Raw genomic sequence first — 27,200 nt, forward strand, 5'->3', positions numbered from 1 at the left:
CAAAATGCAAATTAGTAAATACAAAATATGAGAATTGGGCTGCCTGTGTAAAGGCATTATATGACAGTACTCATTAACATCCAAAACCACTTTTTGGACCTTCATTTGTTTTCTGAGAAATTGTACCAAATGCATAACATTTCAAATTTTCAAAAAATGTGTTAGAGCTTTATTCAGATCAAAGTTAAGACAGTGAATAAACTAACATAAATACAGAACAATAGATTCAGGTCATACTCCTGTGCACCCATAAATGAACTTTATAATCCTCAAACGCACAACCGGAAACATGCATACAGGCTATTCATAATCATATGATAAACAAACTCTTTTACACAGCAGATCACACACAGTCTTTAAAATGACTCAATTATACAAAAAGGTCTGGGAGCAACGGCACAATCCTGGTTTCTGCTCTCTCGCTGATAATGTTAAACACAATCTGTTCTGTCGTCTTTGTCAGGCTACATACAGTCCAAAAGGAGGAAAGATCCTTCATGCTTTTTAACATGCTTGTTTTTTTGATTTTTTTTAACACCAGAAAAACAGCCTTTCCAGTAGTAGCCAACAAAGTAATTAAAGCCCAATTAATCAATCTAAATATTGTAATGGTTTAAATCTTCAGATTTTTCATAAACCACAACATTTAAGGGATAAAAGAATTAAAACTACAAAAGGAAACAGGTTAAGTGAAAATACATTTACAAAGACATTGTTTTTGCAGCTGACATGCATGATTTTAAAGTGTCCGATGGGAATGGAGCGTTGCTCACATTAACAACTTCAAATGAAAAGAGGAAACGGAGAAAGGAAGAGGTGGTTGATGGGTCATCTAAAAGCGCAGGCTTCCGGGTGGACATCGATTCACAGCAAACCTGCTTTCAGATCTTCTGTATCTTCTCCCCGACGCAGACAGGGTTGGCTTTCCTGATCTTCTCCGCTGCGTCGGCCTTGTAGTTGAAAGTGCAGTTGTGAACGTCTGAGTACCGGTGCATGCTGCAGAACACGTTGCCACATCGGCAGTCGAAGCCTGGGAACACAGACGGAAGAGTTTGAAGGTAAAACAAAATGGCTGACCGCCAAATGTATCTCCAGGATATAAAGTACATACAGAGACAGAGGGAGAAAATGGGAACTATTAAGTCACTGCACTAAGCCAACAGGAGAATGTGTCAGAACCTTACCCGTGAGGCCGACTTTCTTGCGGCAGGAGAAGCAGCGATTCTTCTTGGCGGCTTTGGGTTGGTCTGAGTCCGAGGGTTTGTCCTGTCCGTCTACCGAGGCCTGGTCCGTGTCCTCGGATACCGATACAGACACTGGATGGATCACACAGAACAACTTTACAGTCTCACCTTTTCAGCAATACTGCTGCAGCTTTAAAGGAGTTCCCAATACCCATGCTTTTCAGGAGATGGCACTACAATTCACTGTGCTACAGACTAACGCTTCCATCACACAGACAGCGTCATTGCATTTTGGTACACCAGAAGTACATTCATTTCCAATGAAAACGCTGCGTTTGCCTTGCAGCATTGCAGAGCGTTCGGTGTGGTGCATACGGTGGATTTATCGATGTGTCAAACTGTCTGCGTAGACGACATGACAGAAATGGTAGCAGAAGGTGAATGTTGAACATTCGGAACATACATATCCAGATGTTGCGTACTATTTTGCACAAGGACACTGTCAGTGTGATCGAAGCGGAAGCCTACTATGCTTGTTGCCACTTAACATATTTTCAGTAGGAAATAAAAAATAGCTGAAAAACAGACATTTTTACAAAACATTTGCTTTTCTTTGTTTAGATTCATTTTGAACATAATGGGTAGAAAAGCTCATCTTATCTGGCACAAAGCCAGCGCCCTTTCCCTGTCATGGAGAAGAGAAGTCACGGGGTTATTGCATGGTGCCAGTACTTGCCTTTGGGTAAACGTATCACACAGTAAGCATTCAACTGTAAGAATGAAGTGTTAAAGTACTAACCAGTTCCTTTATTGTTCGTTTCTTGATATTTTTTCCTCCTATTAACAAAGTAAACATTTTTATATACACGTGTCCTTTTTAAGTTTATACAAAACCCATATTGTACAGTCTTGACCATATGGATATGAAGGGATGATTTTTAGAAGGGGCCTGAAGATTCCAGTCCTCTCAAAGAGCTTCCTTTCTTCATTACCTTTGAATAGTAGTGGATGGGGTTTCTACAATACCCTTTCACCCATGGTGACATGGAAGATCAGTGGTTGTGGGGGAAAGGAGATAAGGAAAGGTGGCCATTGGAATTAAGTAGAAACCAAACGGAAGGAAATGTACCAAATCAGGGAGTACCTGAACTTGTCCAATAAGAAACGCTTGTTTTCATTTTTCATTGCAAAACATTTTGCTACGGTGTGCACTTATGAATACGACCCAGGTTTTGGCCACCCTTGGTACAGGGGAAGCAGCTAGCAGCTGTTCTCAGACTCTCACTGCTCTCTAGAACTCACTCAATCCACTCTCTAAAAGCTTATAAGCCATTATAACAACCATTGACAGCCGTCTGTTCTGTCTGTGTGCGTCCCAAAAGGCACCCTATTCCCTATATACACAGTAGTGCACAACTTTAGATCAGATCCCCATAGGCCATGGTCAGAAATAGTGCACTACACATTGGGAATAGGGTGCCATTTGTCGCGATTGTCCTCACTCACCCTTCTCTCCATGTGGCTCCTCTAGCTTCCTCTTGCGAGAGCTGTCCTCTGGGGCAGGCCTTCTGACTGACTTCCTGTCCTGGCTATCCTGGCTTCTCACTGGCTGACTGTCCTGTCTATCAGGGCAAGTCCCTGAGCTACCTGCTGTGCTGGGCTCCCGCTGTTCACTTTCTACAGCTGCTCTACATGGTGCTCGCTCTGCACACAGACAGAGACATACACACACGTATGTAGGCACACAGACAAACTTTAGCGACTAGTTTGTAATTCAAGACTAAAAGCTTAACACTTTGGGGTATTTTCTACCCTTCTAACACAGTTCCTCTTTAATAAATGTTGAATTGGGTATATGTACTGTAACTGTTATAGAAGACAGTTCTCTAGTGTTTCTATAGGTTATGACTGTAACCCCGGTTCTCTGATAGTATGAGTGAGGTTTTTCACTATGGGATACGCCCCCAGTGTATTCGTCAGAAGCCTTACTACACTACGCCAGCCATGATTGGCTGGACGTCGAGACGTGCGAGTCGGGAAAGGGTGTCCCTCCTACCCTATAAAAAGAGCCCAACGAAACATCTGAGTCATTCAAGAATAAGCCACACCTCTTCCCCACTCATGCAAGGAGGGTGTTCTAGTGAAATACCTCACTCATACTATCAGAGAACCGGGGTTACAGTTGTAATCTATAGTTCTCTTAAGTATTAGTTTCAGTATTTCACTATGGGATATACTGACTCTCGTATTGTCAGACAAGCTTATCCTGACGACCGACTGCCCTGTGCTATATATCAAACGCTGGGGGCGTATCCCATAGTGAAATACATAAACTAATACTTGAACTGTTCTAGAAGAGGGTAGACAGAAACACTAGAGAACCAGTGTAACAGGAAGCTCCCGCGCTCAGGTCTGTTCAACGCTGGTTCGACCAATCGGATTCCACGCTTCAAGATGGCGTCGATCACGTGGACTGGGATATGTTCCGCATTGCGGCGAACAACATTGATGTATATGCTGATTCAGTGAGCGGGTTCATCAGAAGGTACAACATCGCCGATGCACTCACAGCGTCTGTTAAAACATTCCCAAACCAGAAACTGTGGATTGATGGCAGCATTCGAGCAAAACTGAAAGCGCGAACCACTGCTTTTAATCAGGGAAAGGTGACCAGAAACATGACCGAATACAAACAGTGTAGCTATTCCCTCCGCAAGGCAATCAAACAAGCTAAGCGTCAGTATAGAGACAAAGTAGAGTCGCAATTCAACGGCTCAGACACGAGAGGTATGTGGCAGGGTCTACAGTCAACCACGGACTATAAGACTATAAGCAAGACATCCTGGTCCCCGTCTGCTGTTCCCACATGCTTCAAGAGGGCCAACATTGTTCCTGTTCCCAAGAAAGCTAAGGTAATTGAGACAGAAACACTAGAGAACCAGTGTAACCGTTCTAGAAGAGGGTAGACAGAAACACTAGAGAACCAGTGTAACCGTTCTAGAAGAGGGTAGACAGAAACACTAGAGAACCAGTGTAACCGTTCTAGAAGAGGGTAGACAGAAACACTAGAGAACCAGTGTAACCGTTCTAGAAGAGGGTAGACAGAAACACTAGAGAACCAGTGTAACCGTTCTAGAAGAGGGTAGACAGAAACACTAGAGAACCAGTGTAACCGTTCTAGAAGAGGGTAGACAGAAACACTAGAGAACCAGTGTAACCGTTCTAGAAGAGGGTAGACAGAAACACTAGAGAACCAGTGTAACCGTTCTAGAAGAGGGTAGACAGAAACACTAGAGAACCAGTGTAACCGTTCTAGAAGAGGGTAGACAGAAACACTAGAGAACCAGTGTAACCGTTCTAGAAGAGGGTAGACAGAAACACTAGAGAACCAGTGTAACCGTTCTAGAAGAGGGTAGACAGAAACACTAGAGAACCAGTGTAACCGTTCTAGAAGAGGGTAGACAGAAACACTAGAGAACCAGTGTAACCGTTCTAGAAGAGGGTAGACAGAAACACTAGAGAACCAGTGTAACCGTTCTAGAAGAGGGTAGACAGAAACACTAGAGAACCAGTGTAACCGTTCTAGAAGAGGGTAGACAGAAACACTAGAGAACCAGTGTAACCGTTCTAGAAGAGGGTAGACAGAAACACTAGAGAACCAGTGTAACCGTTCTAGAAGAGGGTAGACAGAAACACTAGAGAACCAGTGTAACCGTTCTAGAAGAGGGTAGACAGAAACACTAGAGAACCAGTGTAACCGTTCTAGAAGAGGGTAGACAGAAACACTAGAGAACCAGTGTAACTGTTCTAGAAGAGGGTAGACAGAAACACTAGAGAACCAGTGTAACCGTTCTAGAAGAGGGTAGACAGAAACACTAGAGAACCAGTGTAACCGTTCTAGAAGAGGGTAGACAGAAACACTAGAGAACCAGTGTAACCGTTCTAGAAGAGGGTAGACAGAAACACTAGAGAACCAGTGTAACCGTTCTAGAAGAGGGTAGACAGAAACACTAGAGAACCAGTGTAACCGTTCTAGAAGAGGGTAGACAGAAACACTAGAGAACCAGTGTAACCGTTCTAGAAGAGGGTAGACAGAAACACTAGAGAACCAGTGTAACTGTTCTAGAAGAGGGTAGACAGAAACACTAGAGAACCAGTGTAACTGTTCTAGAAGAGGGTAGACAGAAACACTAGAGAACCAGTGTAACCGTTCTAGAAGAGGGTAGACAGAAACACTAGAGAACCAGTGTAACTGTTCTAGAAGAGGGTAGACAGAAACACTAGAGAACCAGTGTAACCGTTCTAGAAGAGGGTAGACAGAAACACTAGAGAACCAGTGTAACTGTTCTAGAAGAGGGTAGACAGAAACACTAGAGAACCAGTGTAACTGTTCTAGAAGAGGGTAGACAGAAACACTAGAGAACCAGTGTAACCGTTCTAGAAGAGGGTAGACAGAAACACTAGAGAACCAGTGTAACCGTTCTAGAAGAGGGTAGACAGAAACACTAGAGAACCAGTGTAACTGTTCTAGAAGAGGGTAGACAGAAACACTAGAGAACCAGTGTAACTGTTCTAGAAGAGGGTAGACAGAAACACTAGAGAACCAGTGTAACTGTAATCCAGCAGGAGAGGATTGTGTCTGAAATCCTTCCTGAAATCCCTAGGCTGAACTTTGGGCTTTCTCTACTACAGATCTCTAAGCAAATAGAGATGGGACAACAATGTGCGTCTGTGTGTAAAACCACCCCACGGACTGAGATTGACTGCAAGAGGGTATGAGGTGAAGGGTTCCCATGGTAGTGAGCCCGCATTTGGTGTGTGTGAGACCTCAGGCTATTCACAGGAACATGAGAGGGTAGCAAAGCAACAGCACTATTGTCTGAATCCTAACTTGAGAGTCGCCTGCATAACTCAAAGTCTTATGTACACCATGCATTGATGTCAATGAGAACATGTCAATTCATGTCAATGACATCTAGCACAGAAATGTGAGTTACACGCGCAGATCTCAAATGAGGATTGACTCGTCCCTGTGAGAAAAGGTTTGTGTGAAACGCGCTGGTAATACACACCTTGTATCTCTTCGGTTTTCAGGTCTTCTTCAGACTTGGCTGTCCTCTCCTCTTCTGAATGAGTAGCTGGTGCTGTCGTTAAGAGTGACTGGCTAGATACAACCCTGGGGGGGGGGGGGGATATAAGTGTTCAATTAGCCTAAAACATGATCCATCAGTTGGTAGTCTAGATTAGAAGACTAGCTATATACAGTATTATGAAAATGGTACACTTGAAGACTTCAATTTAATCCTATTCAGGATGTTTCTGAAAATGCGCTGAAGGGAGAAGACTGACTAAAATCCAATGACATGCGACTCATTGTCATCAACTATGGCAATCATACTACAAAGCATTTCACCACTAATGCCCACCTCACTGTCAGACAGTCAGAATGATTGGCATTCACATGAGGCATTTAGCAGACGCTCTTATCCAGAAAGACTTAGTGGCAGCTGTCCACTGTGGCTTCATAATAGGGTCTCTGTGGTTATAGATAGAGCTACAAGCTTTCAATGTTGAAGCAATAAAAAGTGTATTAAAAATGGATAAAACTGTAACGACCGTAGAGAAATGAGCAGAACTCAATTCTATACAGTGATTAAAAAAAAAAATCAAATCATTTTCTGTGGGTTTGAGAAAACAGTGTCCCTGTAGATTTGGGCAGGGCTAGGTACGGTACAGATTGACAAAGACAGAGCTCATTAGATAACCACAGAAGGTCTCGTGTCTTTAACACACACACTGAGTGGGGAAACGGACATGGCAAGTGGAATCTGTCTCATAGAAGAGACAGAAGCATCCGGGGAGATGACATCACACTATTCAGACAGAACTATAGATGATTGACTTCCTTGTACTGTACTTCAATGGGGTACAGGAAGACCATGGTGCAAAAATAACCTTCACTTCCGGTGAGAAACCACTTAATGATTGACACACTAATTTAAAATGACACAACATCTTTGAATTTTGTAACAGGAAATAAATTATCCAGGTTTAAAATAATAATTAAAGCCTGGGAATCCACCGTCATACTAGCCTTGACCATACGTAGTAAGCAATGCAAGAACTACAAATAGCGACGCAAAATGATTCTACTTAGTTGCGCAGCAAAAATTCTCAGACGTGGGCAGCCCCACAGCTATAAACTGGTATGCAAGTCTGCAGGATTGCCATGTGTTTTTTTTGGCATCGCGTACGTACAGTAATAACTATGTATATCTAGTGTACTTACGTTTCACAGGCTACTTTATTACATTCATCTCCACATGGCCTGTGTATCCTATACTGTATGTTGCATGGCTGGCTTGGCAGCTACACCGTAGACATGGTGGAGGTGTGATCATGCTTATAGCGTGTTTCAGAGAATAGTAGCTCTATACCTACTGTACCTGTTCATCCTGGTGTCTGTGTGGGTCGTGGCTGACGGCACATCTACAGTACTGCTCTCTGAGCACTGGGCTAGGAGGGACTCCCCCAGGCTGCTAACCGCCGCCGAGGACGACACTGCAATGACAACACACGTTTCAATCAGAGCAGTCCCAAAACAGAGAGGAAGAGGCAAACGAGAGGGATGACTGGGCCCAAAATCTGTCTCCTCCAGCAGGTGCCGGTTTGATTTGTCACTCACCAAACAAGGAGGTTTTGTATGTCGGTCAATGAGTGTAGAATCTGATAGAATCTTACCCTGATGAAGACAGCTTGTCTGTCGAAACATTGGATATTAGGTTAAATTATTGGATCCTCCTAGAGTGTGGGCTCTCCTTTAAATGTTTCAAGTGTTCTACTCCGCTAGCCAGCACCTCGCCTAAATAGCTGTGTGTTTCAAGTGTTCTACTCCGCTAGCCAGCACCTCGCCTAAATAGGTGTGTGTTTCAAGTGTTCTACTCCGCTAGCCAGCACCTCGCCTAAATAGCTGTGTGTTTCAAGTGTTCTACTCCGCTAGCCAGCACCTCGCATAAATAGCTGTGTGTTTCAAGTGTTCTACTCCGCTAGCCAGCACCTCGCCTAAATAGCTGTGTGTTTCAAGTGTTCTACTCCGCTAGCCAGCACCTCGCCTAAATAGCTGTGTGTTTCAAGTGTTCTACTCCGCTAGCCAGCACCTCGCCTAAATAGCTGTGTGTTTCAAGTGTTCTACTTCGCTAGCCAGCACCTCGCCTAAATAGCTGTGTGTTTCAAGTGTTCTACTCCGCTAGCCAGCACCTCGCATAAATAGCTGTGTGTTTCTTTCACCACTTGTAGCATTTGATTAACATAAAATGCAATGGCTTATTTGATAGAATATATATTTTATAATGCTTAGGTTGTTACGAGTGTACTGATATAAGTAGGATACATGACATCCTGGAAACTTAGAGAAAAAATATGTTATATTGGAGTTGTGCCTGTTGTTCATACAGGCATCTGCCCTCTCATTGGCTAGAATGGGCCAACTTGATCTTGCCTTCCATTTTTAAGACATTTCTTTTAATTGGGTATCTGCTAAATATAATGGATAATCTGTGGCAAATGTCACTCACTCAAACGAGACACTGTCTAAAGTTACAGTCACTGTCTGGTGTTACTGTCTCTATCATTAGACTTTCAAACAAACTTCAGTCGTTTTTTTGTAAACTGACTTCATTGTGAAATAGTAAGTCCCAAACACCAGCAATAGTGCTCACTCAGTCAAAAGTCAAAGAGTCCGTGTCAATATTTTGGTCTAACAGGTCTTTTTTGATTGATAAACTAAATGATCATCAATAAGATACTGGAAAGCTGTGGAATCTCTTTCCTACTCACCTGGTGGACTGACTCGTCCATTGTTGTTTTGTCTCTGGAGGAAGTCCTTGTAGCACATGGAACACATGCCATTGTTTCGTGGGTTGCTGTAGAAACCGCAGCCAGTGGTGCAGAGCAGCGGCCCTTGGTTCTGGTTGGTCTCCTGGGCCATGTCCCTCCTGTGGAGGTTAAGAGTGGAGAGATCAAAGCCATATTGACCTATCACGCCATTTCAGGATTGGCTGCTGCCTAGGTCTAAAACATGCTTAGGTATTGGTGAAAGCCAAAGGTTAGTTTCTTGAAAAGGGAGCGGAGATGGCCAGTGTGCTGTTGCAAAAGGCTATACCACTTAGCACACACTTTTATCCAAGGTGACTTTTAGAATAAGTATGTAATCCTTGTGGTAATTGAACACACACCTGTGGTGTTGCTAGTGCCATACTCTTACCAACTGACACACAGAAGCGGAAGGAAGATTGTCTTCTAATCTCTAGCCAGCTGTAGCATTGAAAGTGGTGTAAAACAAAACAAGTTGGTCACAATTCCCTAGACTTGGACTCACAAGTTCTAGAAGTTGTTTGTTGCATCACGATGCCAGAGCATTCTATGGCAACACAATGACCTAAGCACTGAAAACGTATAATCCCTTGTACTTAGGCTATCTGATATTAACACATAGGAGAGCTATGTACAGTGGGGCAAAAAAGTATTTAGTCAGCTACCAATTGTGCAAGTTCTGCCACTTAAAAAGATGAGGCCTGTAATTGTCATCATAGGTACACTTCAACTATGACAGACAAAATGAGAAAAAAAAAAATCCAGAAAATCACATTGTAGGATTTTTAATGAATTTATTTGCAAATTACAGTGGAAAATAAGTATTTGGTCAATAACAAAAGTTTCTCAATACTTTTTTATATACCCTTTATTGGCAATGACAGAGGTCAAACGTTTTCTGTAAGTCTTCACAAGGTTTTCACACACTGTTGGACTAGTAACCGGAAGGTTGCAAGTTCAAACCCCCGAGCTGGCAAGGTACAAATCTGTCATTCTGCCCCTGAACAGGCAGTTAACCCACTGTTCCTAGGCCATCATTGAAAATAAGAATTTGTTCTTAACTGACTTGCCTAGTTAAATAAAGGTAAAAAAAAAAATGTTTTAACCAAGCTGCTTACCTATTGCAGATTCAGTCTTCCCAGCCTGGTGCAGGTCTACAATTTTGTTTCTGGTGTCCTTTGACAGCTCTTTGGTCTTGGCCATAGTGGAGTTTGGAGTGTGACTGTTTGAGGTTGTGGACAGGTGTCTTTTATACTGATAACAAGTTCAAACAGGTGCCATTAATACAGGTAAAGAGTAGAGGACAGAGGAGCCTCTTAAAGAAGAAGTTACAGGTCTGTGAGAGCCAGAAATCTTGCTTGTTTGTAGGTGACCAAATACTTATGTTCCACCATAATTTGCAAATAAATTCATTAAAACTCCTACAATGTGATTTTCTGGATTTTTTTTCTCATTTTGTCTGTCATAGTTGAAGTGTACCTATGATGAAAATTACAGGCCTCTCATCTTTTTAAGTGGGAGAACTTGCACGTGGCTAATTGCTGAAAGTGGAAGATAACAGTAGCTACTACTAATCTGTGTCTTTGGTCACGCCCAATCTCTGACCGACCGACTGCTGAGTGTGTATGGTGTAACTCTCACTTCTGTTTCTCTGGGCCAGCCTGCCCTTGTAAGGCAGTCAAAACAACATATAGCCTAAGCGCAGAGTTAAAATGTGCTGTATTAAAAATCAGAGGAGAAACCCAAGCCTCACACTCACTCTCCTGTATAACAAGTGACAGGCTGACACAGACTTGAGAGAAGAGGGTAAGAAGAGGGGCAGGGAATGAGGCTGCTTATGGATATGGGTGACCTAGAGACAGAGACTAGAGAGCAGGGAGACTAACTACAGGTCAAATACAGCCTAGAGAGAGACTAGAGAGCAGAGAGACTAACTACAGGTCAAATACAGCCTAGAGACAGAGAGACTAACTACAGGTCAAATACAGCCTAGAGACAGAGAGACTAACTACAGGTCAAATACAGTCTAGAGAGCAGAGAGACTAACTACAGGTCAAATACAGCCTAGAGAGCAGAGAGCAGAGAGACTAACTACAGGTCAAATACAGCCTAGAGACAGAGAGACTAACTACAGGTCAAATACAGCCTAGAGACAGAGAGACTAACTACAGGTCAAATACAGCCTAGAGAGCAGAGAGACTAACTACAGGTCAAATATAGCCTAGAGAGTAGAGAGACTAACTACAGGTCAAATACAGCCTAGAGACAGAGACTAACTACAGGTCAAATACAGCCTAGAGAGCAGAGAGACTTACTACAGGTCAAATACAGCCTAGAGACAGAGAGACTAACTACAGGTCAAATACAGCCTAGAGACAGAGAGACTTACTACAGGTCAAATACAGCCTAGAGACAGAGAGACTAACTACAGGTCAAATACAGCCTAGAGAGCAGAGAGACTAACTACAGGTCAAATACAGCCTAGAGACTAGAGAGCAGAGAGACTAACTACAGGTCAAATACAGCCTAGAGACTAGAGAGCAGAGAGACTAACTACAGGTCAAATACAGCCTAGAGACAGAGACTAACTACAGGTCAAATACAGTCTAGAGAGCAGAGAGACTAACTACAGGTCAAATACAGCCTAGAGAGCAGAGAGACTAACTACAGGTCAAATACAGCCTAGAGACTAGAGAGCAGAGAGACTAACTACAGGTCAAATACAGCCTAGAGAGCAGAGAGACTAACTACAGGTCAAATACAGCCTAGAGACTAGAGAGCAGAGAGACTAACTACAGGTCAAATACAGCCTTGCCGTAGGCTAACAACTTGATTTACAGCTCACTTTTTTGTTATACACTAAGTCAGGGTTCCCCAACTGGCAGCCCGCAGTTCAATTTATTTGCCCCCCAAGTTTTCTGAGCAAGAAAAAGGGACATAAGACTAAAAGACTAAAAACACCAGCAAATCAGCTCCAAATTAACTTGAGATCTTTTCCAAAGAATTTCCACACATAATAAAGAGATATGTAATCATACACAAATGTAAGCAAGGTTTGAAATGACTATTTTAGTCAAATGATATCTGTTTGGGCTTCTTGCAGTCAATTTGCACGTTTACAGCAATTATGTTCTGGCCCCCTGACCATCTGCCTGCTGCTGAATCTAGTTGATGATCCCTGCACTAGGCTATATAATTGAGCCTAATACATTCTATGCGGCCTCATTTTCTGTGTGGGGAACAGCATTAGGCCTAATTCGATACAGGCTACTGCTCCATAGCCAAGTTGATAGCCTACACTCTTTGTAACACTTTAACACTGTAACAGGCTACCATGTCAAAACATCAAAGAAGCCACAGAAATGAAAACTCTGCTAATGTGGCATAAGCTGCATAAGGATGCATCCCAAATGACATTATATTAGGCCCTGCTCAAAAGTAGTGCACTAAATGTTTATGCATTTAACCTTTATTTAACTAGGCAAGTCAGTTAAAAACAAATTCTTATTTACAATGACAGGCTACACCGACCAAAACGGGACAACACTGGACCAATTGTGTGTCGCCCTATGGGACTCCCAATCACAGCCGGTTGTGATACAGCCTGGAATCAAATCAGAGTGTCGGTAGTGACGCCTCTAGCACCGAGATGCAGTGCCTTGGACCGCTGCACCACTCGGGAGCCCAAATATAGGGAACAGGGTGCCATTTGGGACGTAGTCTAAACTAAGCCTGGATATGGTAACACTGATCTGGGTAGTAGTGATGTAATGGTGCATCTGCTGGGTTGGACATCTGGTGTATGGTTTAGTACACTGCCATTTCCTCCATGGGAGACAGGGTAGGGAGGGCTGCTCCACTACCCTGAGAATGCAGAGGAAAATATACAGAACGCATAACAAGTTTAAGAGCGCGTGGACGTGTGACACCAAAGTGTCGTCAGCATCGTACTGGGCTCTTAAGGTAATACGGAGAGGACATCATTTGACTTCATCATCCTAAATCTTTTACATAAACACAGAGAGAGACAGAGAGAGAGAGAGAGAGAGAGAGAGAGAGAATAATCCAGTGGTAATCTCAGGGACTGTCTTTAATCAGGGTGGATAGCAACCACTCACAGAGGGGCTGAAATACCAAGATTACCATGGTGAAAAGAAAGCGAGCCATACAACAGCAGGTTAACTCAATGAAGATCATGCTAACAGTGAGCTGAGATTCACGCTCTTTCTATTGCTACAGCCTGAAACCATAGACCGCCTATAGGCTCTCCTTTTGCTCAGGTCTTGTGCCACGTTCAGAATTTGTGCCGTGCCTGTGTGATTTTTCTCCTTTGATCTGAAATAGCCTACTGGTGGAAGAGACATGAAGAGGTCCTAAGTAAGCATTTCGTTGGACGGTGTATACCATGTGTATCCTGTACATACGACTAATACAACTTATCCAGAGCCCGTATTTATGAAGTGTCTGATCTAGGATCAGATCCTGCCTGTCCATAATAATTTGATTCATTATGATCTGAAAGGCTAAACTGATCCTAGATCAACACTCCTACTTTGAGACACTTGATAAATACAGGCTCAGATCTCAGGTTCCGAAGATCAGCACCATTCCATCCTTCTCAATATTACTGTAATTAAAGTCCCCCCTCGCTCCCCTTCCTTACACCAATCATTGCCCCAATTCTCTACCCCTGCCCCCCTGATGCCAATCTCCAGATGAATGAGTGAGATTTCATGATGGCCTCCTCTAGTCTAGATTATGTTATGCAATCTGCCATTTAAAATCTACAATAGTAACAATCCCACACTACGCCCACACACACGTGAGAGAGAAACACACACACACACACACACACACATCATCAATGCATATAGACCGAAATCAGATCAAGCTTGAGTAGGCTACGTGGAAGCGATAAGTGCTGACTTCACACACAGCAGGCTACTTTCTCAGGTTGAACATAGAAACGATGTGGACTGTCTTTACAGCAGGCCAATGAGATGCTCCAGTCCAAAACAATGGCACCATAGTATTCCCTCCATAGCCCCACGGGCCCTGGTCAAAAGTAGTGCACTATATAGTAAATAGGGTGCCATTTAGGACCTACACCTGGTGAGAGGAGAATCATTCAGAGAACACAACAACCATTAGGCCTACCTGGGGCTGAAACTATGTCTGGCATGCCATCGTTACGCAGTACAGTAACGGATCTTTAACGAACATGGTGAGGAATCCAATATGTAGACTAGCCTGAACATCTTCCCTAATCATACATCTTAGCTAACAGGTAAGAGACATAAGGCCCATCTAAATGCCAAAACATGTGTAGACCTACACATTCAGTTTAGCTGAAATCTGGAAAACAAACGTATGAACTCCAGCTGAAGCCTTGTTGCACACATCACAGCAGAGGCTAAGGACAGTGTTATGTCATTGGCCTAGTTGTGCAACCACAGTGAACCAGTTCAACAAAGACTGACACACAGTCACTCATGACTATAGGCTACATGCTGACTCTCACACAGATAGGCTGATATATTCACCTTGGCTGTGGAAAGAACTCTCTCCTCTACTAGCAAGGATGTCATCTGAGGGTATCGGCCAGGGACTTGTCATCTGATTCCATTTATCTAAAGTGGCGTAATGTGGTTTGGAGGAACCAATATAACTAAATAACTGTTCTTATAGGCTGGGGTAATAGCCTACTAGTGTTGTTTGAATAGGCCAACACTATCCAAGTCACAGGAACCCATAGCCATAGGCTAGCCTACATCCACATGACATCACAGGTGTTAGCCTACATTATGATTTGCCATTGGCTTTGTTTATTTAGCAAGTAAGCTATCATTTTAACTGAACAGCTGTCTTACAGTAACACTGGGCCTCTAGTAGTAGATGGACCTAGCAGCAACAGAGGAAGTATGGGTCCTCCATTGAGACTCAAAATAGTCCAATATAAGCTCCGAGATGCAACAAAGCGAAGGGCATTGTACGAGAACATAAAAGCTATTTGAGTGTCCTAGTCCCAAGCACATTAGCTACAAAAACAAACTGGGGAAATAAATGCTGCCATCAACTAGACAACATTATACAAACATATAAATCAAACAATGAAAAGTTGCAACAATGAACCTAGTCAGTAGCTCTTACAGTAGCTTGCAGTGAGCGCAGTAAATTGCGATTAAAATCACACGGAACTGTGTGAAAAATTGTTAGAAATCCCCAGCCTAGCCTGTATTATCGTTTCACTGCCTGTCTCAACAGTGCCCAGTATTGTTCGGATAAGTGTATCATTGTAACAGGCAACTTAGGCAGAGAAAAATAACGTTGGTTGAGAATAAACCTGAAATGGGTGTCCATCACAATCATGTAACTTTGTATTGGACCAACCTCAAGAAACGTACCAATTTCCCCCTCTCTCCTACTCCTCTCTTTCTTCGTCTCTACACCAGCAGATTACATCCGACATCATACGCAGAATGATCCCACAACGTAATTTACTCAACTGACTACACATAATCCATTGTCATTGGCTGTTTGTTTAGTAAACCACGCCCATATATATTATCGTCTTGCACAAATTAAACGTCAATCATTTACAGCCTTTTAAAAACACAGCTGGTTGGACAGGGTATGTGAAAGTATACACCCCGAATACAGCAGTGACAGAAAACAAGTATAATAACAAATTGTCACCAGCCATAACGTAAATGTAACGTTAGCGACCTCTTAATTAGCTGTCATTTATCATTGTAACGTTAAGCAAACGTTATCTACTGTACGTCCAAGAAGTTGTTGACATCAACATGATTATGATGTAGTTAACTGCCTATGCATCTCGTCTCTACTGACCTATTATAGTTAAAATCCAACTTTAAAACAGGGAATGTAACATTAAAAACAAAAAGTATCTAGCTAACGTTAGCTAACATCAAGTGTTAAAGTTTTGTGCAGGCTAGCCGTCCTTGGATAAGTGGACACTAACCTAGTTTTCAAGGACCGAGGTCATACACTGTATGATACAGTTACAGTAGCTAACTAGCTAACGTAGTAGCACTGGCAGGATAGTATATCGTGTATATATAGTCACACTAACGTTAGTTAGATAACTTAGCTGTACCAGAACATTAGATGCTGTAGCTAAAAAAAAGATCCAAAGCATCGTTAAAAGTTAGTGCGATATCTACTGGCTAGCCAGCTAGCTACACAGACCTATCAGTAGCTAGCTAGTTTGAACTGACGTTGCCTCCTTACCTTCTGTTAAACGTTATGTTTCTACTCGTAAGTAGCTAGCCCACGATAACTTTCTTGGACTTCGGAAAAGACTAGCTAGCTAGGTAAGAAAAACGAACGACCACGATTGTAGGCGTGCTAACTCTACGCGGTGTTGTTGGGTCTGTCTTTTCTCGCCTCTCCCCTACCCCCGACCAGACACTGTCTATTTGTTACTTTTTACACTTCAACTCCGACTGTTAAACTGGCGGTGACGTCACAGACAATCCGTCACACGTCACTGGGCTGTCAAATAATGCCAGTGGGGTAGTGTGATAGCCATACAGATAGATAGATGGTAATTATGTTATTGCAGTCTGTTTAATGATTGATTGGCGTGGCTAGCTGAGTCCAATCCAAATGTAGAATTTGCTCATTTCAAGGCCAGCCTAACTTGCTGCCTTCCCTGAACTCACACACATTGCAACATTTTTATCTTTGGACACGAGTTTTACATTAGCCAGCATGGCCGCCTTGCGTGCAGCCAAACAAGCTATGAGGAGAGAAATAAAGAAACGAGTAGCTGCGTTGGACGATCAAGAAAAACTTCGCCAGTCTCGAGTCATTTCGCAAAAGGTAACTGCAATCATGTAACAAACAACTGGGTATCACATTTACAGTGTGCTAGTGTATTTTTTTTTACAACGCTACAAACTCATTTTGTGTATGCATGTGTCCTGTCGTCATCGTCGCGTGGCCAATAGAGCTCACCAGTTTGTAGTCCTAAAAACCGGAAATCTGTTTCGTTCAGCCATTCCAATGGGAAATTGAATGCGGAAAAAATGGGGTTCTGGGATAAATGTCGAAAATTAGATCTGAGATTAACACAGGTTTATGGTGCTTTCAAAACAAATGGGAACTTGGAAAAAATAGATCAAATCACGACGTCAGTGATCTTCATTTCGGAAATTCGGTGCTCTAGAAGTTTGGACTTGGAATTCCCAGTTGACCTTTCCAAAAAAAAAAGTTCGTTTTTCCACTCAGAAGTCTGAGATTTCCGAGTTCCCAGTTCATTTGAATGTTGCATTAGGATATCTGGTATGTTTTGCTCTATGAGATAATATCACATGACCTTTATGAATTAGGAAGCCTTTTATGCGCCTTTTCAGATAATTTTTGGGAAAACCACAAAATAATGTTAGTTGATGGAGATGATCTCATAGAACAAACATTTAAGATCTCCTAAGCCTGTGTTTACTGCATACCTACTTTTCGGGCGTTTATCCCAAAATTAACGACCAGTGGCGTCCCCTTGTGGTGGATCCCAGGTGGGGTGTGATGGCCCCCCTAGGGGGTCTTACCCAACCCGGCCATGGACCCCCAGCCCACTATCGAGGACCCCCCCCCCACACCTCCATCAGCACCTGGTAACCTGTGTGTGGCTAGACAGCCTGTGGAGCCAAAGCCTGATTTAGTGGGAACCAGGGTAGAGTTGGTGCCTCTAAAAACATGCCATTACTATTGTTCTCTATAGCTACTTTTGTGTTTAGTATTGTCAAGGAGACAGAAGACACCTAGCCATGAATGCTTTCAATTATATGTAACTTCTCTTTTACTAACAGATAGACAATATTGCTTTTAAAATAATCAAATAGTTCAAACAATTTGTTTGTCAAATGTCTCCAGTTGGTGACCTCCTAGAGTGTTAAACTCAAATCAAATCAAATTTTATTTGTCACATACACATGGTTAGCAGATGTTAATGCGAGTGTAGCGAAATGCTTGTGCCTCTAGTTCCAACAATGCAGTAATAACCAACGAGTAATCTAGCTAACAATTCCCAAAACTACAACATTATACACACAAGTGTAAAGGGATAAAGAATAGGTACATAAAGATATATGAATGAGTGATGGTACAGAGCGGCATAGGCAAGATGCAGTAGATGGTATCGAGTACAGTATATACATATGAGATGAGTAATGTAAACAGAGTGGCATAGTTAAAGTGGCTAGTGATACATGTATTACATAAGGATGCAGTAGATGGTATCGAGTACAGTAAATACATATGAGATGAGTAATGTAAACAGAGTGGCATAGTTAAAGTGGCTAGTGATACATGTATTACATAAAGATGCAGTAGATGGTATCGAGTACAGTATATACATATGAGATGAGTAATGTAAACAGAGTGGCATAGTTTAAAGTGGCTAAACTGGCAGTACCTTAATGCTGTAATCATATAATTACCAGTCTAACACCTCATACCTAATTACTTTCATAAAACCCAACGGCACATTTTGAATGGTTAATTTACATGCATTATTTGATGTAATTTTCTCCGTAAATAACAGGGAAGTAGAAAAACTATGCCTACACTAACCCGTTTATACTCTCCTCTCAACCAGCTCTTCAAGCACCCCAAGTATGCCAGGTGTGAGCGCATCGCTGTGTTCCTCAGCATGCACGACGAGGTGAGAACAGAGGAGATCATTCAGGACTTGTTTAAGCACGGTAAGACCTGCTTTATGCCCAAGTACTTGACCCAGGGCACCAGTAACCACATGGACATGGTGAAGCTCACCAGCATGGAGGATATGATGTCACTGCCTCTGACTTCTTGGAACATCAGACAGCCTGCCGCCGACGACAACACCAGAGAGGAGGCCTTGGAGACAGGTTAGTGTTAGTCTACACACACACACACACACACACATATACACACACATATACACACACACACACACACACACACACATACACATACACATACACATACACATACACATACACATACACATACACACACACACACACACACACACACACACACACACCCAACACACAAGCTTTTTGCCCTGTTGCTGCAAGAAAGAAAAAAAGAAAAAATCACAAAGAAGAAGATATTGGAGTCCGTCCACTTTGTGTGAGAACCTATTCTATTTTTCTGTGATCTCTTTATTGGTTTTACACAACAACCAAATATCCTTTATATCCTACCGAGTCTGGTAAGCGTGATGGCACCTTCTTTCAGTACGCATATAGGGCCACACACACGCACAGTGCTTAGTTTTCGTGATTCATTTTTTACTTTTTGGGTAGTAAAAATGTATTCTCAATCAAAATCCTATTTTCCCTAACCCATAACCTTTAACCTAACTCAAACCCAAATGCCTAACCTAAACCTAACTCCTAAACCTAACTCTTAAGCGTAAAATAAAATGTTAACAAATTCAGGACATGAAAAAAGTTCTGACTGTTTTCCTACCTTGTCAGGACATTCCGGTGACTTGTCAGGACATTATGGACCTGATAAGGTTGAAAACACACACACACACACACACACACACACACACACACACACACACACACACACACACACACACACAGGGTGCCCTATGGTGATACGATCCTCACAGTGTGTGTTGACATATTGTACTTTAGTTTGCCTGTTGTATATTACCATCTGTGTGTATCATAACACACTTATGACCTATTTGTTAGAATGACCTAAATCCTGGCACGGCCTTGCAATGTTCGTCTTTCTTCCCTTATACACAGTTAATCTTTGTTCCCCTATGGGCCCTGTTCAGAAGTAATGCACTATTTAGGGGAAAGGGTGCCATTTGGGATGCGTGCACAGTCTCCAACGAGGGACACCATATCAGCGTCAGATCAAAGTTCCTGTTTTGGTTTCCTCCACAAGATGGTGGTATAGCATCATCATCAAGACGGATCAAAATGGTCGTCTCCTGCAATAACAATCTTACGTCTGGACACACACCTGTCATGTGACACTTAATCGAAATACTATGCAAGGGGATGGATGGAATTGCCCCACCACTGATCCAAGGTCATTTACCCCCTAAAGGTTAATCATTGGGTAGGGGAAGGATAAACTGATCCTAGATCTGGTAACATCTACCCTGAGCACCAAATAAGCACTGTGAATCATTGGTGAAGTTGCATAATTCCATTGTAATCAACTCTGTTGCTGCTGTATAATAAGAAAGATCATATTGATAACAGTTATTAGCATTGTAATCTCCTGGATGGTGAATACGTAGTTTTTCCTCTGTCAACCTCAGCTATTTTAATCCAGACCGTCACAGCTTTAATCATTAGATAGGATATGAAATACCGACGCCTGGGGAGGAAATGTGTTTGTTGTGCATTCTCTGAGTCTATTTGAGCTGTGCAAATAATGTCATCATTACTTCTGGAACCAAACTGGTCATAACCCCGCTCCTTCATTGTGTATGTGTAACAATATTGCTTCCGTCCCTCTCCTCACCCCTACCTGGGCTCGAACCAGGGACCCTCTGCACACATTGACAACAGCCTCCCTCAAAGCATCGTTACCCATCGCTACACAAAAGCCGCTTGCAGAGCAAGGGGAACAACTACTTCAAGGTCTCAGTGCGAGTGACATCAGCGATTGAAACGCTATTAGCGCGCAACCCGCTATAACTAGCTAGCCATTTCACACCGGTTACATATGTATGAATTCACTCCTGTCTGGCAATAACCTGTGTCAATTCTAATTATCGCTCTCACTCCACTCACCAGCTCAAGTAACCAAGTTCACTTGTAACCAGGTTCACTTGTAACCAGGTTCACTTGTAACCAGGTTCACTTGTAACCAGGTTCACTTGTAACCAGGTTCACTTGTAACCACGTTCACTTGTAACCCGGTTCACTTGTAACCCGGTTCACTTGTAACCAGGTTCACTTGTAACCACGTTCACTTGTAACCAGGTTCACTTGTAACCAGGTTCACTTGTAACCCGGTTCACTTGTAACCCGGCTCACTTGTAACCAGGTTCACTTGTAACCAGGTTCACTTGTAACCAGGTTCACTTGTAACCAGGTTCACTTTTAACCCGGTTCACTTGTAACCAGGTTCACTTGTAACCAGGTTCACTTGTAACCACGTTCACTTGTAACCAGGTTCACTTTTAACCCGGTTCACTTGTAACCAGGTTCACTTGTAACCAGGTTCACTTGTAACCAGGTTCACTTGTAACCACGTTCACTTGTAACCACGTTCACTTGTAACCCGGTTCACTTGTAACCAGGTTCACTTGTAACCAGGTTCACTTGTAACCAGGTTCACTTGTAACCCGGTTCACTTGTAACCCGGTTCACTTGTAACCAGGTTCACTTGTAACCCGGTTCACTTGTAACCCGGTTCACTTGTAACCAGGTTCACTCTTGGTGTTGGTGACTATAGAAAGTCTACACTCCCTTGAACTTTTTCCACATTTTGTTGCGTTTCAAAGTGGGATAAAAATTAATTTCATTTTTATTTTTTGTCAACGAGCTTCACAAAATACTCATGTCGAAGTGGAAGAAAAAATTCAATAAAAAAAAAGAATGAAAAATAAAACCCTAATATACCTTGATTAGATAAGTATTCACCCCTCTGTGTCAATACATGTCAGAAACACATTTGGCAGCGATTTCAGCGGTCAGTCTTCTGGGGTAAGTCTCTAAGAGCTTTGCACACCTGTATTGTGTGCAATATTAGCCCATTATTCTTTAGAAAATTCTTCAAGATCTGTCAAGATGTTGGGGATCATGGCTAGACAGCAATTTTCACATCTTGCCATATTTTCAAGCAGATTTCAGTCAAAATTGTAACTTGGCCACAGGAACATTCACGGTGTTCTTGGTAAGCAACTCCAGTAGATTTGGCTTTGTGTTGTAGGTTATTGTCCTGTTGAAAGGTGAATTCCTCTCCCAGTGTCTGGTGTAAAGCAGACTGAAGCAGATTTTCCTCTAGGATTTTACCTGCGCATAGCTCCATCCCGTTTCTATTCATCCTGAAAAACTCCCCAGTCTTTGCCGATGTCAAGCATACCCATACCATGATGCAGCCACCACCATGCTTGAAAATAAGGAGGCAGTTACTCAGTGATGTGTTGTGTTGGATTTGGCACAAGGCTTTGCATTTCTTTGCCTTGTTTTTTTTGCAGTATTACTTTAGTGCCTTGTTGCATAGATATACATGTATTCTGTATATTTGTATTCTTCTTTTCACTCTTTTCATTTAGGTCATTATTGTGGAGTCACTACAATGTTGTTGATCCATCCTCAGTTTACTCCCATCACAGCCATTGAACTCTAGCTGTTTTAAAGTCCCCAATGGCCTCATGGTGACGTCCCTAAGCAGTTTCCTTCCTGTCCTGCAGCTCAGTTCAGAAGAATGACTGCATCTTTGATGTGTCTTGGTGGTTTAATACATCATCCACAGCATCATTATTACCTTGACCATGCTTAAAGATATATTAAATGTCTAATTTGTTATTGTTACCCATCTACCAATCACTGCCCTCCTTTATGAGGCTTTCGATAAAGCTCCCTGGTCTTTGTAGTTGAATCTGTGCTAGAAATGTCATATTTGACAGAGGGACCTTACATATGTTGTATGTATGGGGGACAGAGGAAAGTATAGTCATTAAAAAATCATGTCAACCCTTGTTATTTCACACAGAGGGAGTCCTTATTTGATTTGTTAAGCCAAATAACTAATTTAGGTTTGCCTAAACAAAGAGGGTGAATACTTTTGCAATGACTATTTTAGTTGTTTATTTTTTATTCATTTGTAAAAAATATATATATATATATATATATATATATATATATATGACTTTAAAAAAAACAACAGTTAAATCTATTTCAATCCCACTTAAAAATGCAAGAAAATGTGAAAAAATTTCAAGGGGGTGGAGCCTTTCTATAGTCTCTGTATACCAACCAATCACGTCTTCAGTTTAGGGCTCCCTCTGACAGTGAACAGCTGGTTTGATTAATTTCTCTCTACTCTGACTCAGTCCTGCAGCCTTGAATACCTCTCATGAACCTATCATGGCTGTTGTCAAGGAAACTACAGATAGACCATAATGCAAAGCAAATTTAAATACATGAGAAGAGATGGGGGGGAAAAAAGGTCTGTCTTGCCGTGCCACCAAATTTGCTTTGATTATCGTCATGGTTTTCACATAGCAACAAGAAGGGCACCTTATTCCAAGTACCTTGAATATTCCCAGCAGCTGACAGAAGGTTTTAGACCCTATTATTTCCCCCTCTTTTCATAACAGAAGTTCCATCCTCATAACGAATGTCTCTTTGTCCTGGGGTGCATAGAAAGCAAAGGTCTGGAGGTGTGTGTGTGTGTGTGTGTGTGTGTGTGTGTGTGTGTGTGTGTGTGTGTGTGTGTGTGTGTGTGTGTGTGTGTGTGGACAACACAAATTGCTACCTGCCAGGATTGACATCCTGCTGAGCATCTGAAACTTGTTTCAAAGCATTTTCCTCTTGTTCAGATACTTACTTACATGTGGAGAGAGAGAACACGACAGAGAGAGAGAGACCACAACAGAGAGAGAGAGAACACGACAGAGAGAGAGAGACCACAACAGAGAGAGAGAGACCACAACAGAGAGAGAGAGACCACGACAGAGAGAGAGAGAACACAACAGAGAGAGAGAGAACACAACAGAGAGAGAGAGAGACCACAACAGAGAGAGAGAGACCATGGCAGAGAGAGAGAGAACACGACAGAGAGCGAGAGACCACAACAGAGAGAGAGAGAACACGACAGAGAGAGAGAGAACACAACAGAGAGAGAGAGACCACAACAGAGAGAGAGAACACAACAGAGAGAGAGAGACCATGGCAGAGAGAGAGAGAGAACACAACAGAGAGAGAGAGAGAGACCATGGCAGAGAGAGAGAGAACACGACAGAGAGCGAGAGACCACAACAGAGAGAGAGAGAATACAACAGAGAGAGAGAGACCATGGCAGAGAGAGAGAGAACACGACAGAGAGCGAGAGACCACAACAGAGAGAGACAGACAGAGAGAGAACACGACAGAGAGAGAGAGAACACGACAGAGAGAGAGAGAACACAACAGAGAGAGAGAGAGAACACAACAGAGAGAGAGAACACGACAGAGAGAGAGAACACAACAGAGAGAGAGACCACGGCAGAGAGAGAGAACACAGCAGAGAGAGAGAGAGACCACGGCAGAGAGAGAGAACACAGCAGAGAGAGAGACCACGGCAGAGAGAGACCACGGCAGAGAGAGAGACCACGGCAGAGAGAGAGAGACCACGGCAGAGAGAGAGAGAGACCACGGCAGAGAGAGAGAGAGACCACGGCAGAGAGAGAGAGAGACCACGGCAGAGAGAGAGAGAGACCACGGCAGAGAGAGAGAGAGACCACGGCAGAGAGAGAGACCACGGCAGAGAGAGAGACCACGGCAGAGAGAGAGAACACGGCAGAGAGAAAGACCACGGCAGAGAGAGAGAGAGAGAGAACAAAGAGAGAGAGAGAGAGAGAACACAGCAGAGAGAGAGAGAGAACACAGCAGAGAGAGAGAGAACACAGCAGAGTGAGAGAGAGAGAGAACAGCAGAGTGAGAGAGAGAGAGAGAACACAACAGAGAGAGAGAGAGAACACAGCAGAGAGAGAGAGAACACAGCAGAGAGAGAGAGACCACAACAGAGAGAGAGAGAGTGAACACAGCATAGAGAGAGAACACACAGCAGAGTGAGAGAGAGAGAGAACACAACAGAGAGAGAGAGAGAGAACACAGCAGAGAGAGAGAGACCACAACAGAGAGAGAGAGAGAACACAGCAGAGAGAGAGAGAACACAGCAGAGAGAGAGAGAGAGAGAACACAACAGAGAGAGAGACAGAGAACACAGCAGAGTGAGAGAGGGAACACAACAGAGAGAGAGAGAGAGAACACAACAGAGAGAGAGAGAGAGAGAGAGAGAGAGAGAACACAACAGAGAGAGAGAACACAGCAGAGAGAGAGAGAGAGAGCACAGCAGAGAGAGAGAGAACACAACACAGAGAGAGAGAGAGAACACAGCAGAGAGGGAGAGAGAGAGAGAACACAACAGAGAGAGAGAGTGAACACAGCAGAGAGAGAGAACACACAGCAGAGCGAGAGCGAGAACACAGCAGAGAGCGAGAGAGAACACAGCAGAGAGAGAGAGAACACAGCAGAGAGAGGGAGAGAACACAGCAGAGAGAGAGAGAACACACAGCAGAGAGATAAAAGGGGCAATGGCATTTTGGCACAGCAGGAGTAGATGTCCTTCAGAAAGTGAATGATTTAACATTCATCTGAGATCTTTGTTATTGGCTAGGAATAGAAGAGACTGGAGTCGATAAAAACAGAGGCCTTTGATTGGGCTCTGTGTTATGTACACATTGGGAGGGTGTGTGTGTGTGAGCGTGTCAAGAACTAGCAGGGTTCGATTGTTAGCATTACATCCTTACTGCCATTTAAAGTGGATGATGTGATGCCAGATGAGTCATGTGAACAACAGTAGGCTATATGCATCAATAATAGATGGATGTTACCCTGCAGTCTGGAGGGCCGGAGAAGAGACCACAGCAGTATGGCATCCTCAACCTGCTGCTGTTGTGAGGAACGTGAATGCATAATGTCCCTGCTTAATCTGCATAAATGATTCATGAACGTCATGGTTGCGTGACAACAGGAAGAGATTTTGATATTGGAGTCTCAGGCTACACCGAGCAGAATGGAGTGATAGGTTCACATCATCACCTGGTGATCGCCTGGTGCCTCATTCATAAAGTCTAGGATCAGGTCCACTCTTTCCATGTAATCTTGTTCATTTTAACCGTAAAAGCAAAAGTGATTCTAGATCAGCACTCCTACCCTGAGATGATTGATACATACGGGCCCTGATATCAGATGTTTTAAGAAACATTCTGTGAATCATCTCCTCTGTTATTTCTTTGGGTTGTCAGCGAGCACTTGATGCTATGGTTACACCAGGATGTTGTGAAATATTGATCCAAGGGCTTGTGAAGTCTTGCAGTGAACACCATCCATCTTTCGACCCACAGAGAATCTGTAGCTTGTTGGGTCTGATGGAATTATAAAGAATTGATCATGCTGGAGACTGTAGAACTGGCGGTGCATGTTTTAGTTCTGGCATTTATTGAGGCAGGCCTGCAGTTCACTGCTGCGAAGCAACAATAGCATTTTTAGCCACATTTATTTTGTAGGGTGAAGTGTATTTCTGTTTTAAAACAGGATGAACAGCGTTGTTTTATAGCTCTGAGAAACTCCTTTCATGTTCTTGAACCAACCAATCCTTTCATAGTGTTGAACTTGGATCACCATACAGGGGTAAGGCAACGGTTTAACAAGATGTATTGTAATTGAGGTTGAAGATCTGACATACTATTTTAAAGATGCATAGAGATGGCTAACTATAGACCTATATCACCACTGCTGTAAAACCTCTGACCCAGATAACAGGTTTACATTGTGAGATGGCATCAGCTCTCTGAAAAATGGTTCATAAGGTATTCTAGTAAGCCTCCTCCTCATTCATGTATTTCCCATGTGTTCCTCCCATGCAGGAGGTCTTGACCTGATCTTGATGCCAGGCCTGGGATTTGACAGGAAGGGGAATCGTCTGGGCCGAGGGAAGGGCTTCTATGACTCATACCTGGAACGCTGTATGAAGCACCCCAAGGGGAAGCCGTACACCATCGCTCTGGCCTTCAGGGAGCAGCTGTGTCAGGACATACCTGTGGGCGACAACGACGTGCTGATAGACGAGGTCCTGTGTGATGTCCTGGACTAGTTAAAAGGCACATTTTCATATTTCTGAAGTAAATCTCTATTTGTAATGTAAATGAAATGTCCAAGAAGGGTTCAGACACATTTTTTGTGCTTTGTCTTGTTTTTGAGAAACTTACCCCTGCCGTGACACACTTCGTTGCTCGTTGTGCAGTAATCGGGCAACGCAAATGACATGAACAAAACCCACCCAAATATGTTGTTTTAGAAACAGACTTTCAGTATAGTGATGTAGGTCTTTAGATGTTGTACACATTAAATTGTGTCATTCCAAACTTGATCCACAAAGTCA

General features: G+C 42.9%; 2 protein-coding genes across 5 annotated transcripts; one reads left to right on the top strand and one right to left on the bottom strand.

The window, feature by feature from the left end:
• Window positions 1–139: 139 nt before the first annotated feature.
• Window positions 140–17,098, bottom strand: LOC110506882 (AN1-type zinc finger protein 6). Of its 4 annotated transcripts, none has more exons than XM_036981237.1 (6): window positions 17,040–17,098; window positions 9,021–9,178; window positions 7,631–7,745; window positions 6,257–6,360; window positions 1,185–1,316; window positions 140–1,030 (listed from the first exon to the last, which is right to left on the bottom strand). In XM_036981237.1, exons 1-6 carry the CDS (start codon window positions 17,081–17,083, stop codon window positions 882–884), a joined length of 702 nt encoding a protein of 233 aa, XP_036837132.1. In that variant the 5' UTR covers window positions 17,084–17,098; the 3' UTR covers window positions 140–881. The 4 variants fall into 4 exon arrangements, with proteins under 4 accessions (XP_036837132.1, XP_021442425.2, XP_021442426.2 ...); XM_021586750.2 differs by lacking the exon at window positions 17,040–17,098 and adding an exon at window positions 15,461–15,591; XM_021586751.2 differs by lacking the exon at window positions 17,040–17,098 and adding an exon at window positions 15,447–15,575.
• On the top strand, window positions 16,528–27,082 carry LOC110506887 (5-formyltetrahydrofolate cyclo-ligase). The gene is made up of 3 exons (XM_036981239.1): window positions 16,528–16,904; window positions 18,679–18,949; window positions 26,686–27,082. The coding sequence occupies exons 1-3, from the start codon at window positions 16,794–16,796 to the stop codon at window positions 26,910–26,912; spliced, it is 609 nt and encodes a 202-aa protein (XP_036837134.1). The 5' UTR covers window positions 16,528–16,793; the 3' UTR covers window positions 26,913–27,082.
• The last annotated feature ends 118 nt before the right edge of the window (window positions 27,083–27,200 follow it).

The sequence above is a fragment of the Oncorhynchus mykiss genome, chromosome 6 (genome assembly GCF_013265735.2).
Source record: "Oncorhynchus mykiss isolate Arlee chromosome 6, USDA_OmykA_1.1, whole genome shotgun sequence".
Classification (NCBI taxonomy): Eukaryota; Metazoa; Chordata; class Actinopteri; order Salmoniformes; family Salmonidae; genus Oncorhynchus; species Oncorhynchus mykiss.

What these genes read in the sequence shown, in the direction of transcription:
- LOC110506887 (XM_036981239.1), top strand. Translation starts at nt 16,794, where the DNA reads ATGGCCGCCTTGCGTGCAGCCAAACAAGCTATGAGGAGAGAAATAAAG. An exon ending in CTCGAGTCATTTCGCAAAAG is followed by an intron (nt 16,905 to 18,678) that starts GTAACTGCAATC and finishes CCTCTCAACCAG; the next exon opens with CTCTTCAAGCACCCCAAGTA. An exon ending in AGAGGAGGCCTTGGAGACAG is followed by an intron (nt 18,950 to 26,685) that starts GTTAGTGTTAGT and finishes CCTCCCATGCAG; the next exon opens with GAGGTCTTGACCTGATCTTG.
- LOC110506882 (XM_036981237.1), bottom strand. Translation starts at nt 17,083, where the DNA reads ATGGCTGAACGAAACAGATTTCCGGTTTTTAGGACTACAAACTG. An exon ending in GTTTTTAGGACTACAAACTG is followed by an intron (nt 9,179 to 17,039) that starts GTGAGCTCTATT and finishes TAACCTCCACAG; the next exon opens with GAGGGACATGGCCCAGGAGA. An exon ending in CAAGAAAGTCGGCCTCACGG is followed by an intron (nt 1,031 to 1,184) that starts GTAAGGTTCTGA and finishes CTGTGTTCCCAG; the next exon opens with GCTTCGACTGCCGATGTGGC.